Source organism: Ceratotherium simum, chromosome 13 (genome assembly GCF_057802395.1).
Source record: "Ceratotherium simum simum isolate JZ-2026a chromosome 13, ASM5780239v1, whole genome shotgun sequence".
NCBI lineage: Eukaryota > Metazoa > Chordata > Mammalia > Perissodactyla > Rhinocerotidae > Ceratotherium > Ceratotherium simum.
In genome coordinates this window covers 3,024,088-3,040,840 of record NC_141912.1, presented here as the reverse complement: position 1 = coordinate 3,040,840, position 16,753 = coordinate 3,024,088, and the positions used below count along the sequence as shown (strand labels likewise).

The following is a 16,753-nucleotide window of genomic DNA, read 5'->3' as shown; positions in this document are numbered from 1 at the left end:
GATCCTTGCTTCCCTTTGTTCTGGGATGCCATAACTTTGGAAATGATTCCTCATGGTCTCCTATTTGCTGCAAATACACTTTACTTTGTGAGACAACTTCCACTGGTGTAGAGTCTTATTTTACTCACCAGGAGGCAAAACCACTTGGTTTGGTACTGATATTTTAAAAATGTAAATAAACCCTTAGTCCCTCCAGAAAATAAGAAGAGAATCTTTGGTGGATCAGAAAAACTCTTAGTACAAACTAAAAAATGGAAAGCTGGGATTAGTGAAGAACACACATCAAAACGTTACAAAGCCCTAAGGGACGGGTGACCCACAATTTGGTCCTTTGCCCAGACCCATCCCTGGCAATAGAACAAGACTGGGTTCAGAATAGCAAAGTAGAAACATTATTTATTGATCAATGAATGGAGGAGGCAGAGCTTATGCTCTAAAACACCTTCTCCAAAGGGAAGGTGAGCAGGGTTCTTATGAGATGTGAAGGGGGAGGGGCCTCCACGTCATTGCTAGGGATAGGGGCACTTGGGGCACGTGCAGATCTTCCCTTCTTGCACATGGCACGTTTTGCCTGTTACCGCACCAGGTCCGTTTTTGCCCGCTGCCTAGTAGGCCAATCACTGAGACAAAGAGATTGCAGAGAGAGAGAGAGGGTTTATTAATCACAAGGCAGCCAAGTGTGGAAACAGGAGAATGAATCTCAAATCTGCTTCCCTGAAAATAGGGACTCAGGTATATTTATGGGGTGGGGGCAAGGTGGTCTGAAATGATTGGAGGTGAGGAGAGATGAGGTAATTGATGATCTGCGGAAGCGTGGTCAGGCTTCATGCCTCTTTGTAGGACGCATGTTCACAAAATGGTGGTGTTAGCATGCCCTGAGGGTGGAGTTCTAACCTCTTGATGTCAAAAGGTCGCTTATTGGACATATGTTTGCATGGGCCCAGTTGATGGGTTAGTGGTCTCAATCTGGCCTTAAGTGGACAAGGGTTCAATTCCTGAAAAAAATAGCTCAAACACCCATTACCATGGTGACTCTGGCTCCAGGGGCATGTTATCTATAGGAACCTAGTGGGAGTCAGATAGCATATTGCCTAAACAGCACAGTTAACAATGGGTAAGTTTATGGTGTAGATTTAAATCCTCGCCTTCTGTTCTGATAAGTTTCTAGGTAAGGCCATCCCCCGTTTCTTCCTGGTATGGGGAAGAAGATACATTTACAAATGGAGATTTCCTTTACAAATGTAAATATTGTCTCTTACAAGGGTAACCAGAACTAAGAATGGGCTCCGCAAGGACCCTCCAGGTACCCAGAGATGTCTATGGTGATAGCCTGTTCTGGTGACAGGCCTCCCATCCCAAACTCCATTGGTCAGTTAGTGGGAGTGGGGACCAAATTGTCTTTCAGGCAGAGACATATTTTGAGGTGGCCAATTCCGATCCCCTATTGCTACTGGGTGCTTAATCATCAATGGCTAACTGTTTGTCGGTTTCACATGTTTCCTTTTGCGCATGGCACCCCATTGCCATCTTGGACCTTTCTGGTTTGGACTGATTCTGCCATTTGGCCACCTGGCAATGTTCTGCCTTGGTTCCTATAAGGAAGCACAACTTAAAAACAAAGCACTAGACATGGAAAATGTTTTAGGGACTTCCCTGGGTGACAAAACATTCATGGAAGGGTACTGCTACAAAAAGAACTTCTCCAAGAAAACCCTAGGTCTGCGCCAGGATGCAGGTAATACTGGCTCAATATAAAGCTGACATGAGGGAAGCCGTATTGTAGAAAAGAAACCATATTGTAACTTAGAATGACCTTTGACTGACTCTGGATTTTATGGCCCCTCCCAGCTGCTATAAGTTGATAACTTTGTTCTTTGAGTTCCTTAGGAATGTGATGACCCCCAGGCAGAGTCTATGCTGATAGCCATCATCAATGACAATTGAAAGATCAGGGTATAGGGCATTGCTCTGGTCTCTGATGCATATCCAGTAAAACAAAAGACTGCCAGGAACTAAGACCAGATGGATGCCCCCACTCTGGGACCAGATGCCTCCCCCACTCAGAGACCAGCCCTCTATATAACTGGCCTGTAGTCTTTGTTCTGTAAGATAGTTCTTTGAGATATTAGTCGGCCATCTTCCCCTTGCTAGCAAGCTGTAATAAAATGCCCTTTCCCTACCACCATCTTGCCTCTTGACGATTGGCTTTTGTCCTTTGGCGAGCAGATCATGCCCTTTCAGCATGTACAGGAACAGCACCCTGGTCTCAGGCAACCCATCACAGGGTGACTAATTGGTGACCCCCACAGGAGTAGACAGGAAGATCAGTTCTTGTACTGGGGGCTGCCAGTCCACCAACTGAATGGCAAAACTTGACACTATTTAGTTGGACTATTTTGAGCAGTCTACAGGAAAGTAGGTGATCAGTGAAACTTGGCAAGATGCACCTAGTATTTTAAAGATTTGTGTAGGATAATGAAAACTCTACTTTTCCATTGAAGTTAAATTATTTATATTGTGGGAGATCAAGATTTGGCCACCCTGAAATCTATATCTTTACCTTGCTTGTTTTCTTTAGGGACATTTGACCTCCCCCACTAACTGCCTAAAGAATTTGACATGGTGGCTCCTTACTGGAACAGATCTTCTATCATGATGGCTGTAAAGATAATGTAGGATAAATGTTACAATAGGAAAGGCACCAACAAGCCCATCTTATCGGAAGTTCTGTCTCTCTGGCCACATTCTCTGGATGGCCCTGCAAGGAGTTGCCAGACAAACATTTACATTTATAAGGGAAATCTCCATTTGTAAAGGTATCTCCCTCTCTGTTTTGGGAAGAGGGGGGGATGGCCTCATTTCTAGAAACTTATCAATGTGGAAGGTGAGGCCTTAAATAATCTTACTCTTGTTTACTGTGCTTTAGTGGTAATCTCCTGTAACTGACTCCCCCCACCCCCAACATCCTCCTTTGTCGTTGGCTGAACATGGTATTTAAGATGAGAATTTCTGCTATTGTGTGGAGAAATGCAGTGTCCCTGCTTTCTCCCATGTATACATGTTATTAAACTTGGTATTATTTTCTCCTGCTAACCTGTCTTGTTAATTATTTGGCCAGCCATAAGAACCTTAAGGAAAAGGGCAGAGGGAGATTCTCCCTCTTCCCCCAACAATATCTTGTGTTTATTTTGGAAAGTGCAGTAAAAATGGTCTAAGGTGTAGATAAGATCTCAAATATCTAGTGAAAAACTAGAGTGGCAAAAGAAAGCTGGGCCTCAGGACTTCAATGGACACAGACTGTACACACACTGTCCCAGTCCTGGTGTGACTTGGTGTGGATCTGATGGTCTGCGGGTCTCTGGCGGTGGCATCAGGGTGGATCTCAGGTCCGATGTGATGTGATGGAGTCTTCTTAAGGTAAGTTCCGCTTATGTGGGACCGCTGACACAGTCAGTGCCGGTACCCCACTCTGACCTTGCTCACCGGCCAGCGTTGTCCTCAGTCTGAGCTCCAGTCTCTTCCTCTTCCCCGGGTCTTCCAGCCTTCTCTGGCTGATCATCTTCCCCTCTATCCCTCACCCCCATGTGCTGCCCACCTGGTGTTGTTCCATCGTTGAGGAACGCGTGGAGACTTGGCCCCCTTTCCAGGAAATGACCTTCTAGTGGAAACCGAGAATGAACGAATACAACTAATTAGAGACGATGGCGAGTGCTGTGAAGGAAATGAAGAGGGCGCGGTGGTAGAGACTAACAGACCAGCCTCCTTGGGGTGTACGAGGTGTGACTTGACCCTCCTCTACCTGGTCACCTCAGGTGACCCTCCTCCCAGGCCCCTTGCCCGGTGCCCTTTGTTCCTGGGCTCCCGTTCCCCCGGCCCGCCTTGGTTCCTCCCGCCCCTCCCAGGCGTGCCAAGCGCTTGGGCGCCGCGGCGGAGACCTCGGGATGCGGACTCCTGGGAGCGGGGATGGACGGGCTCCTGCCAGGCCCGGCGCAGCCGGTGCCAGGGGCGCCGCGGGAGGAAGGGGCGCCTCGGGAGTGGAGGGCAGTTGAGGGACCCAGGAAACGCGGACCCCGGCGAAGCGCCCCTGCAGCTCCGCCATGCTCTGCACCCGGGTGGGAGCCGAGCTGGGGTGGGCCTGGGATTCCACCACTCCGCAGCAGGGGCTAGCCCCTTGGAGGCCGAGCAGTGCCTGCAGTTTTCAGGGTCTCTGAGCCCTGTTATCTCAGTCCAGCTCAGCTCCCAGCCCTGATAAGAGCCCTTCCCGGGCCTGTCTCCCCTCCCTCTTCCTGGGAGCCCCATGCCCTGCACTCCGTGACTCACTCCCTCGTGACTCACTCCCGTTCTCCGCCCTCTGACTCAGCTTGTTGCTTGCTCTGCTTGCCAAGCCACCCCCCCCACCCCAACACACACCAGCCTCACAGAGGTCGCATGTTCTGATCCCTCAGCCCTGGCTGGGGAGGCACGGGTGGGGCTCTAATGGTAATTTTGGCCCCTCCCAGGCCACCGGCCAACACCAGCCTCCATCCTCCTTTCCTCCGGGTCATTGCATGAGTGGAGAATTTTGGCATCTGGCTCAGCTTCCTCACCATCCATCCCTCTACGGTCATCCATCCACACCTCTGCAGCCTTCGGTGTCCTCAAGAAGACCCATCAGACTGTAGGGGCTGAGAAAATTTTCCTTCTAGGTTCTTTGGCTGGTCTAATAATTAAATTGACATGACAGATTAACAGGAGAAAAACACATTTAATTTTGTATGTATGGGAGCCCCACAAAAACATGAGACCCAAGGGCAAGTTGGGAAATTGAGGCGTACATGCCATCCTGAACTAAGGAATGGGATAGGGGTCTGAGGCTTCAAAGAGGAGGAAGGTAATTCAGAGGTGGATAAGAAGGGCAGATGTTTGATAATTAGAAGTTTGCCCTGCCATGCAAATAGGTCTTTCAGATAAAAAAAAAAAAGTCATCTCTGGTAATTGCTCTCCTTCTGGGCCAGTCTCCCCATTTAAATTCTTTTAGGCAGTTAAGGGAGAGGTAAAAGTTCTTCCTGAATCTGCTGGGTCTTGATTTTCTTCAGCTCAAAATAACCCACATGCCAAAGTGGCATATTTTGGGGTGGCATATTTTGCTCCTCTTCAAGATCCTACCCCCACTCAGTTCTAAGGACCATTACTGCTGCTCGACCACGGCCACCCACTTCTGCCCCTCATGGGCTGCACAGCTCCTTCGTTAAACTCTCTCCTCCTTTGTCATTAGTAACGGTCTTTTCTGATTCTTTTCATGTCTCTCTGGCCTCTCCTTGTCTTGGTTCTTTTATCCTCTATTCACCCTTATGTATTGGCATTCCTGGGGGTCTCCCTGCAAACCTCCCCAGCCCGTGACCTACATCCATTTTCTAATGACTTCCATTGACATCTGGTGCCTAGGCCTCTCACTTGAGCCTTCCAGGAGGGAACTTCAACCTCACCATATCAAAAAAAAATTCATTTTCTCCTCTAAATTCATTTGCCTTTCTGTTTTCCCCATCTTGCTCATTGTCACAGTCATTCACCCACTGGTCCAAGTCAGTAATCTGAGTCATGCTAAATTCCTCCTTCCTCACCCACACATCCAACAATCCTACGTCCTATCCTTCTTAAACAGCTCTTCCTTCCAGCCCTCCGCCCCTACTGCCACTGCCCTGTTTCACAACTTGGTGTCTTTTATTTGAAATATTGCAGCACCGGTTTCCATGCGTTCTGTCTTGTTCCCATCCCATTTGTCTGCATTGCTGCAGAGCAGTCTTCCCAATACATACCTCTGATTATGTGACCACACAGCTCCGAGTTCTTGAGAGACTCGCCGCCACCATTGCCACTACCTATACTCAGGCCCAATTGCCTGTGCTCTGGGCTCCTGAAGCCAACTCATAACTGGCCCCTGCTGCCACTCTCTTCTGAATCCAATCCATCCTGAAGACTGATGCTAGAGTCAGGAAGGAAGAACAGGAGAAGAGGAGAAGAAAGGGAGGGACACAGAGAGGGAGGTAAATGAATGAATGAATGATGAATCATGTTACTCCTCTAGTTAAAATACTGCACTGGTTCCCCATTGCTTGACTGATAAAATCCAAATTCCTTCGAATGGCTTAAGGCCTCTCTCCCAGTCCAGCCCTACCCTACCAATTCAACCCTGCTCGGTCTCACTGTGGGCCACTTCCCAGCCCATGCCCTCTACCCACCCCTCAAAGTACACTATACTTTGCCCACTGCAAGCCCTTTCATACCCATGCCTTTACACACCCTTTCCTCTGTCTAGTTTATTCTTTTTCCACTCTCCGTCTGGACGATCATTCTTCCCACAAGACCCAGCTCAACTGTGTTTTGCACTGTAGATGTCTGGTAAATATTAGTTTAATTAGATTGGGTTAGCTAAGCAATTAACCTAATCATGGAAACCTACTGGGGCAAGTTTTTTTACTCATCTAAGGTCCTAGTTGACTATTTGGACACTTAGCCTTTCTTGGCTCATTCACTGTGATCTGATTGTTTAAAGGTATGGCTAAATCAGTACAAATCCATCTCTACCAGTGACAGCAAGGTAGAAATGTTATCTATGAGTCAGTCCATGTGATACGGAGAACTGTACGTGGAGAACAATAGTAGTACATAACATAAATGTCACAGTGCAATATTTGCAGTTGTGAGGGAGCAGCCTTTCTTCTCCTCTTCTATTAGAGCTGATGTTAGCAGGACAGAAGGCACTTATTCAGGGGGATGTGTCAGTCCCCATTCTTTGATCTGGTCATGGGTGAGTTACAGTTTCCTGCTCTAATGTCAAACCTGACTTGTGTTAAATGAGCTGGATATGGGTTGCTACCTGCTTTTTGAATGTATTTTGTCAATCTATTATTTCCAACATTTGAAAGGGGGATTATTTTCAAAAGTGAAACACAGTAAGACAAAATATTTACCTGGGACAAGCCCAAATTCATAAGTAACATGAGCTGTGTTTAGTATTCATGATCAAGATCTTTGGTTAATCTCTATTTCCAATTTACTGATTGTAAATTCAGACTGTTTTATAAACACCTAAAAGGCTCTGTTTTATGTTACAGGGAGTACTGAAATCCTTTGAAACTGAAATTGAACCAGTCCCCGATCCGGGGAAGTTTGGGAAAAGAAAATGCCATATTATCGCTGAGTGAGAGCCATATGTTTTCAGTTAGGGTTAGCAGCAGGGGCCAATTAAACTGGGATCAGAAAGAACAAGACATTCTCTGGAGTCGGATCTTTTTGTTGACATCATTGCTATATTTGAAGTGAATTTTCTAAGCATTAGAAACCAATGAATCACCAAGTACTATTGAGCATTAACTATGTGTGTGGTCTCGGCACATAGACCTGGGTACTCTTGCCTTTCCACTCTTTACAGCCCTCTGACTCTGTCACTACCCTCTCCTCCTCCAGCCATCACCTGGGACCAAAATAGCTTAGAGACCGCCCCCAAACTCAGCTTCCAAGACAACCACCTTGGGACATTCTGTGAGTGAAGGTCCAAACACTGAAAAGCCTTGAGGAAAACTAAGATGCAGATGAGATGCAGGATTTCATTGATTCATCCCTGCTTGCCTTTCCACCTGTCTCTGTGACCTGGGGTCCAGAGAGAGAGAGAGAGAGAGGCACTCTCCATCAGGGAATTAGCACAAAGGGTATATCTAATGATTGAACAATAGGAATGAGGAAGGGAAGAAAAGTACAGAAGAGCTCTGAGTAATGGTAAAATGATAACCTTTGGATCTTCAGCCCTGAGGCTGGAGACTGGTTTGCCAGAGGTCTTTATTAAAGATTGCCAGCTTCCGCTTCCCCTCTGTAAATCAGTGGCTAAAAGGAGGGGGAAGAGGCCCTGTAAGCATTTCTAGTGATGCTCCATCAATCTGGTGTTTCATGTTTGGTTATAAAAAATTGAAACCCCAGGCCTTTGTCACATGAACTGTGATCAGAGTAGTTGTACTCATCTCATTGATTTTTAAATATCTGATTACTTTTGGTTTTGATTCTGTTTTTCATTATAAACCTGTAAGGATATTAAGTTTAGAAAATGTGATAAGCATGTATTCAACAACTTTACGCTAAAAGAAATCTCTCTAGGAGGATGCTGAGCCTAAAATTATTAACCTACATAATTTGGAAACAGTTCTTCAAACTAATTTAAGTCCAGGAAGGATGGTAGAAAATACTGGTCTACAGAACCCCTTCCTAGGTCTCCCTGCCAAGTAACCCTACTTTTGGAAAAAATAAATGAGGTTAGCAATGACTTGTTCTTTTGCGAAGCCATGATACCTTCTTATGTTCACCTTTTTATCTTGTAAATATTAACAACACAACTAGTAAAGTAATTTACTCTATTGGAAGTATTAGCCAATGTGATCAAACAAGAGAAAACAGAGACATGAAAATTGGAGGAAGAAGTACAATATCTATTTGCAGGTGATATGATAGAGCTGTAGGACTCAAAAGACTCAATGGAAAAAAAACTAATACAAATAATAAGAAAAGGGGAGAGGAAGTCAAGATGGTGGTGTAGGTGGACTCTGAACTCACCTCCTCCTGTGGACACAGCCAATTTACAACTACTCTTGGAAAAATTACCCCTCAGAGAGAAGTGAAAACTGGATAGGAGGAACCCCTACAACAAACAACAATCCTAATAGAGGTGGAAGAGGCAGAAATTCCCTTCTGGAGAGAAAAAATGCCACCTTCACAAGCTGCAGCACTTCATGGCTGCCCAGGAGCAGCCCAAAAGCTCCAGCCTTGCCTGGAGGAGTAGGGGACCTGAGCTGGGGAGTGTGCCTGCTATAGGCATTTTTTGGACCCAGACCTAGCTGAGTGGCATAATATCTGACTTTGCTTGCTACTAACAACATTGCGGAATAGTTGCAGAAAAGCTGGTTCACAAAGAAATTAAAGCCAGCTCTTAACGGGCCCACGCACAAATTCACCCATCTCAGAAAGCAACCTCAAATCACCAGAAACAAAGGTGCACAGTCCTTTGGTGAAAAGAGACTCACCTGATAGGCTGTGAGTGCATCTTGGTGAGAGATGAGACCTCTCTAGAGACTGGGACATTGGTGGTGGCCGTTGCTGTCAGCTGGTGTGGGTGTGCTGACACGGATGCTGGCAGATGCCATTGTAGTTCTCCTTGTGGCCTGCTAGCCCAGGCTCTGCCTCACCCACTAGAGCACAGATTTAATCCAGCTCAGCCAGGGCAGGCAGCCCACCCTAGGGACTGGCCCCACCCAACAACAAACCCTCAGGCAACTTGTGGGCCTGCATAGCTTAGTGACTGGATTCTCTACAGCCTGGCGACTGGGTCCAACTCTGTGGGGCAGGGCACGCACAAGGAGCAGGTGGAGTATGTGGGGCATTGGTGGAGTGTGTGGGGGTCCTGCCTTGGAGAGGCTGGGTCCACTTCAGGGGTCAGGGCACACACACGGGGCAGGACTGTGTTGACTGTGTGTGTGGACTTGTGGGCAGCAGGGCTGGTCAGCTGCAGAAGACTTGTGCTTCTCAAAGACCCACATAGGGGGTTTGCCCCACCTTCCAAAGCCTGAAACAACTGGGTGCTTCCATGCCTGAGGCCAGCCCCACCCAGCTGCAATCCTCAGAGAGCTGACAAGAGCCTTATAGGCTGGAGGCCTACAGCAATTGTAAGCCCCTGAGCCTAACAACCAGCCATGCTGGGGGCCTACTCACTTAATAGAAAAACTGCAACAGGAATGTGCTACTAGACCTTGCAGCAAACTGTGCTGGGGCTCCCCACACCCGAAAAAGAGACTAAAGGGCCCACAACAACTACACTTAGCTCAGCATTACAATGAGCTGGACAGGGGGACAGCTCAGCCTCCCTGGGCAACTATGGGAAGAGCAAACCTGCCACAACAGGACACACGTAGCCCACACAGGGGTCCCTCCTGGAACATTTGGAACTGGAGAGGAGAGGGAAGCACACTATTCGGCCTCCTAAGGCATCACTTACATAAGGTCACCTATCCAAGAGCAGATGTAACTGACCTACCCAATACTTAGACACAAGCACAGGGAAAGAGGCAAAATGAGGAGGCAAAGGAATATGTTCCAAGTAAAGGAACAGGACAAAACCCCAGGAAAGGAACTAAATGAAACAGAAATAATCAACCTACCCAACAGAGAGTTCAAACAAAGAGTGTTAAGGATGCTCACTGATCTTGAGAGAAGAATGGATGAACTCAGTGAGAATGTCAACAAAGAAATGGAAGATATAAAAATGAACCAATCAGAAATGAAGAATACAATACTGGAAATGAAAAATTCACTAGAGGGACTCAAAAGCAGAGTAGAGGATACAGAAGAACGGATCTGTGAGCTGGATGAAAGACTAGAAGAAATTACCCAAGGTGAACAGGTAAAAGAGAAAAGAATTAAAAAGAGTGAGGACAGTCTAAGGGACCTCTGGGACAACATCAAGCACACTAACATCCGTGTTATAGGTGTCCCGGAAGGAGAAGAGCGAGACAAAGGGGCAGAGAATCTATTTGAAGAAATAATAGATGAAAACTTCTCTAACCTAAGGAAGGAAACAGACATCCAGGTACAGGAAGCACAGACAGCACCAAACAAGATAAACCCAAAGAAGCCCATACCAAGACACATCATAATTAAAATGTCCAGAATTAAAGATAAAGAGATAATCCTAAAAGCTGCAAGAGAAAGACAAGTTACATACAAAGCAAACCCCATAAGGCTATTAGTTGACTTCTCAGCAGAAACCTTACAGGCTAGAAGAGAGTGGCATGATATATTTAAAGTGCTAAAAGGAAAAAACCTACATGCAAGAATACTCTACCCAGCAAGGTTATCATTCAAAATGGAAGGAGAGATCAAAAATTTCTCAGAGAAGCAAAAATTAAAGGAGTTTTTCACCAAGAAACCAGTTCTACAAGACATGCCAAAGGGACTGATTTAAGGGGAAAAGAGAAGACCACAAAAAGGAAAAGTTATCTATTTCCATGATAAGGGGTAACAGATACAAATGCACAAAAAAGAGGTTAGATATGATATCCAAAACATAAAATGTGGGAGGAGGGGAGTTAAAGAGTAGAGCTTTCAGATAGAGGTCAAACTAAAGAGGCCATCAACTTAATATAGATTGCTATATACATAGGTTACGTTTGTATACATTCATATACATAGGTATATGAACCCCATGGTAATCACAAACCAGAAACCTATAATAAATACACAAAAAACTAAGAGAAAGGAACACAAACATAATATTAAAGAAAGCCATCAAACCACAAGGGAAGAGAGCAAGAGAAGAAGAAACGAACAGAGAAGAACTACTAAAACACCGAGGGAAAAAAAAAAGTTAAAAAGTGGCAGTAAGTACATACTTATCAATAGCAACTTTAAACGTCAATGGACTAAATGCTCCAATTAAAAGGCATAGGGTGGCTGACTGGATGAAAAAACAAGATCCATATATATGCTGCATACAAGAGACACACTTCAGACCTAAAGACACTCACAAACTGAAAGTGAAGGGATAGAAAAAGATACTCTACGCAAATGGCAATGAAAAGAAAGCTGGGGTAGCAATACTCATATCAGATAAAATAGACTTTAAAACAAAAATTGTAACAAGAGACAAAGAAGGGCACTACATAATGATGAAGGGAACAATCCAACAAGAGGATATAACACTTGTAAATATCTATGCACCCAATGTAGGATCACCTAAATATATAAAGCAATTATTAACAGACATAAAAACAGAAATAGACAGTAACACAATAATAGTAGGACACTTTAACACTCCACTTACACCAATGGATAGATCATCCAAACAGAAGATCAGTAAGGAAACATTGGCCTTAAATGACAGACTAGAACAGATGGACCTAGTAGATATATACAGAATATTCCATCCAAAAACCAAAGAAAACACATTCTTTTCAAATGCACACGGAACATTCTCCAGAATTGATCACATATTAGGCCACAAAATAAGTCTACATAAATTCAAGAAGATTAAAATGATACCAAGCATCTTTTCTGACCACAACGGTATGAAACCAGAAATCAACTACAGGAAGAAAAACAGAAAAGCCACAAATATGTGGAGATTAAACAAAATGCTACTGAACAACGATTGGGTCAACGAAGAAATCAAAGGAGAAATCAAAAAATACCTGGAGACAAATGAAAATGAAAATACGACATGCCAGAATTTATGGGATACAGCAAAAGTGGTTCCAAGAGGGAAGTTTATAGCAATGCAGGCCTATCTCAACAAACAAGAAAAATCTCAAGTAAACAATCTAATAGTGCACCTAAAGGAACTGGAAAAAGAAGAACAAAAAAAGCCCTAAATCAGTAGAAGAAGGGAAGTAATAAAAATCAGAGTAGAAATAAATGAAATAGAGACTAAAAAAAATAGAAAAAATTAATAAAACCAAGAGCTGGTTCTTTGTAAAGATAAACAAAATTGACAAACCTTTAGCTAGACTCACCAAGAAAAAAACAGAGAAGACTCAAATAAATAAAATCAGAAATGAAAGAGGAGAAATTACCACAGACATCTCAGAAATACAAAAGATTATGAGAGTACTATGAAAAGCTATATGCCAACAAATTTGATAATCTAGAAGAAATGGACAAATTCTTAGAATCATACAACCTTCAGAAACTGAATCGAGAGGAAGTAGAGAATTTGAATAGACCAAACACCACTAAGGAGATCGAAACAGTAATCCAAAACTTCCCCCAAATAAAAGTCCAGGACCAGACAGCTTCCCTGGTGAATTCTACCAAACATTCAAAGAAGACTTAATACCTATCCTTCTCAAACTCTTCCAAAAAATTGAGGAGGAGAGGAAGCTCCCTAACTCATTCTACAAAGCCAACATCACCCTGATACCAAAACCAGACAAGGACAACACAAAAAAAGAGTATTACAGGCCAATATCACTGATGAACATTGATGCAAATATCGTCAACAAAATACTAGCAAATCGCGTACAACAATACATTAAAAAGATTATACACCATGATCAGGTGGGATTCATTCCAAGGATGCAGAGATGGTTCAACATCCGCAAATCAATGTGATATACCACATTAATAAAATGAAGAATAAAATTCACATGATCATCTATTCAATGTGCCTGCTATTGCGGACCATAAGCAAATTCAATAATCAAAGGAGAGGAACTCATGGGGGCAAAAGGGGCAAATTGGGTTGTTTTGAAGGAAAGTTCATTGGAGAAAAGCAAGAGTCCAGGGTAGTGATGGTTTCTCATCTGCTGATTGCTGGGGCAGTCTTTTCTGTTTGGGACGCAATATACATTTCTTCTTGTAATTGAGGATTCTTTCCTATTGACGACTTCTGTTGGGGTCTGTAATTGACCATCTTTCCTGTAACTGACCTGCAGTGGTACTGTGTGGGAGCTCCCTTTTCTGACCTCCTGACTCTATTTTAAATGAAGTTTCCCTTTACTAATTTTCACACTGTTAAACATTTTATAGCGCCAGGACAGCCCTCCCACAAAAAAGAACTATCTGGCTCAGATAGTGTCCATGCTGAGAACCCCTGACTCAAGGTAAGGATTGAGGAGGCACTAAACAGCTCACTAAAACTGAACTCATTTTTAAAAACTGGCTAGCTTTTTCCCCATCTCAGAAACAGATTTCTGTTTCTCCAAGACTGCTCCGAGATGCCAGACAGGTATTTCATAGGTATTTGTATAATGTGTCCCTACTCTGCAGTCTTATTCACACGAGCCAGAACAGTACTGGAGTCTTTGAACACAGGCGATCGTAGGCTTTGTCCATTTTAAATTCCTGTTCTGCACTGTCCAACTTAACCTCATGTACCACCAGCTGGCACTTTTCTGATCTTGAGGACATAATTCACAGTCTCTACAAAGACACAGTAACGCGCAGGTGGGGTCGCGCACTGTCGCCCCCGGACTGAAAACCTCCAGACAGTCAGGCCTTCGTTGGATTCACCAACCTGGTGGTTCAACGGACGAGGTCACAACTAGGACTAGAAAAGACGCGCGGCCCCTCCCGCAGGGGGAGCCGGTCCGGACCCCGCGGATCGCCGGCTCCGGGCTGCAGTCAAGGTGCAGCGGAGTATCCAGCGCACACCTGTAACCTTTCTCCATTGTCCTCCTCTCCGCCCTCGACTGCGGAGGGCCGCCCCGGGCTCGGGGCCAGCGGCGCGCTGGTTGGCTTCCCTGGACTCGGCCCGCCTCCCGACCCCGCCGGCCAGGCCGGTGTTTGAGGCCTGCAGCGGCTCCGACGCCTCCTGCCCGCCGCTCCGCTCGCTCGCGGCCGCGGCGCCACGCTCTGGGGTACGCGTCTCCGCTGGGACCCGCTCCGGCCGCAGGGGTCGGCCCGCCGCTCCAGGGCCAGGAGAGCGCCGGGGAGGGGGCCGGACGGAGGGCGGGGCGGGGCTGTGGGGGAGGGCGTTCGGCTCGGGTTCCCGGAGCTCAGCGGCTGCCGCACGTGACGACGCCCGGTGAGTTGTGCATGGCCGCCAGCCCGGCCGGTGACGCGGAGGATCGCCCGCACCCGGGACGCGCAGCCCCGCGCCGGCATGGGGGCGGCCCCGAGCCTCCGGGGCTGCTGCTCCCGGCCCCTAGGCCACAGGTGACCCCCGCGGCTAGGGGTGACCGGCCCGCCGCGGGCCGAGAGGCCGCAGGCGCGCGCCGCTGGACGCCGGGCGTTGGGAACCCTGGAGGGCTGGAGGCCGGAGGGGAGCCGAGGGGTCAGTGTTGAAGCCGGCGCCTTTGCACTGAACGTGCGCGTTGGTTCCTGCCCTCCGGGTGTGGCGCGCTCGGGAGGTTGGCTAATTCCACAGCACCTCGAGGTCCCTCAGGCCTGTGAAGATAATCGCGAGGACCATTCCAGATCTTGTTATTTCTCTGTTTTTGTTTTTTTAAACTTAGGCAAAATATTACAAGATTTGATATCTTCAGGGCTAAGAGGACACGGGGGAAATTTTAATCATACATGGGGTTTGCGTGCTAGATGAAATTGGCACTTAAGTTACTTTCTTCCCTTTTTTCGCCATAAAGCTCGGTTTTGGAAAAAGAGAAGCATGGAAAGTTAATATTCATATGCTGCCAGAAATACTCAGGTGCTAGGGGAAGCTGGGTCGTGTTGGCACTTTTGCTTCCAGAGCCCAGTTGTACCTGACCACAGGAATATGACCGAGGCCGCCTGCTGCTTCCTCCTGGCTGTGGTTTAGCACTGCTGTGGTGAGATGCGATGGGAAAGTAACCTTTGGGTTCAGGTCCTGCAGCACTGTATTGCAGGGGCCATGCAGTGTGCCCTGTGATTAGAGTAGCGTGAATGACTGCTGTTATCAGTATTAGGAGTGTGTCCTAGTATTTCAGGACTGCTCCTGAGTAATTGCATCCTTCACTTTATGCTATCACAGAGAAAGGGTGCAATTTTAGGCATACGTGGCCACTTAAACTCAGTATTTAAAATTAGATAAGGCCAATTCCAATCCAAGGCCTTTTATTACAATTCAGCATATTGCAGTTAACTCGAACCGGTAACAGTAGAGTGAAATTAGAATGAATGGAATCACCATTCTTTTCTGTCACCTACTTCACACCAAGCGTATAAGATCCTGGGGAAGACCACACACCTTAGATTTCCAAGCTTGTTGGACCTGAGATTAGGTCTAGACATGAGAAGAAATAAAATAATGTGTAATTCTACCCACCATTTACTGAATATGCAGTGTGCCAGGCATTAGTTTATTTAATCCTCACTGTAAACTTACAGAGAGAATCATCCTGTTTACATATTAGACAACTGTTGCTCAGAGAAATTACACACACACACACACACACACACACACACACACGCTACATCAGAAAACAAAGAGAAAGAAAAGCAGGAGCCAAGTCTCCATTAAACCAATCTTTAAATGATTAAATTCTGTATGAAATTAAGGCATCCTTAATCCAAGAAGGCAAGAAGCACAATTAAGTAGTGACACCTTAAAAAATTATTAAGACTTGATCAGTTGAATAAAATCAATTATGAACATTAACTGCTCAAAGTTACTGGTAATACTGCAGGGAAAAATATGGTGCTAGGATAGATTTGTTAGACTTGTTTTCCATATATACCCGCACATACACATTTAAAATTGATCATGGAAACCTTAATAGTCAATGTTTATGTTTGTAATTAAATATTTTTGTTTTTAAAAGGTACACTGTTATTAAAGCAGTAAATTTGAAATATATAATGAGTTTTTCACATATCTGTGTGTGCGTGTGTGTGTATGAAGGACATTTTGGCTATCTTACTGAAGCTAAAGAAGTAGGGATGTGGAAAGCCACTGATAGGTGCTGAGTTTGCAATGTGCTCTCCTGTGAAATATGCATCCTTATCACTGGTATGTTCATTGAATAGATGAGAGAAATCTCTCAATATAAATTCTCATTAGATTGTTTATAATTTTTTTGATATTTGGTATATCTTAGTAAGTGGGAAACTGTTTAAATTTGGGTTTATTTTTCTTTTTTAGGATTAAGATCTCTTTAATCTTTTCATGATTGATTATTAAGAATTTATATATTATTGCAAAGTGATAATGAAAATTGTTTTATGATTATGTAGTAGTGGCAGATTATTTTCAAATTCACATTTCATGACAAACGAATTTTAATAAATGTTACTTAGTGCTTGGGAATTTATTTCACAATTA

General features: G+C 45.1%; 2 protein-coding genes across 4 annotated transcripts in view; one reads left to right on the top strand and one right to left on the bottom strand.

Annotated features, from left to right (window-relative positions):
- Window positions 1-378: 378 nt before the first annotated feature.
- LOC147915354 (uncharacterized) lies at window positions 379-14,619 on the bottom strand. The gene is made up of 4 exons (XM_087437893.1): window positions 14,516-14,619; window positions 14,167-14,474; window positions 5,796-5,962; window positions 379-620 (listed from the first exon to the last, which is right to left on the bottom strand). The coding sequence occupies exons 1-3, from the start codon at window positions 14,617-14,619 to the stop codon at window positions 5,865-5,867; spliced, it is 510 nt and encodes a 169-aa protein (XP_087294019.1). The 3' UTR covers window positions 379-620; window positions 5,796-5,864.
- SERPINB6 (serpin family B member 6) overlaps window positions 14,243-16,753 on the top strand; it is a 29,481-nt gene continuing 26,970 nt past the window's right edge. Inside the window, exon 1 of one of the 3 annotated variants that reach the window (XM_087437926.1) lies at window positions 14,243-14,372. Coding sequence is in view for 1 of the 3 variants with exons in the window: in XM_087437925.1 (XP_087294051.1) it covers window positions 14,618-14,670 (53 nt within the window). In the remaining 2 variants the exon portion in view is untranslated. Of the gene's footprint in view, window positions 14,373-14,460; window positions 14,540-14,574; window positions 14,671-16,753 lie in introns of those variants that run through there. The other 2 variants (XM_004432165.3, XM_087437925.1) reach the window with 2 other exon arrangements.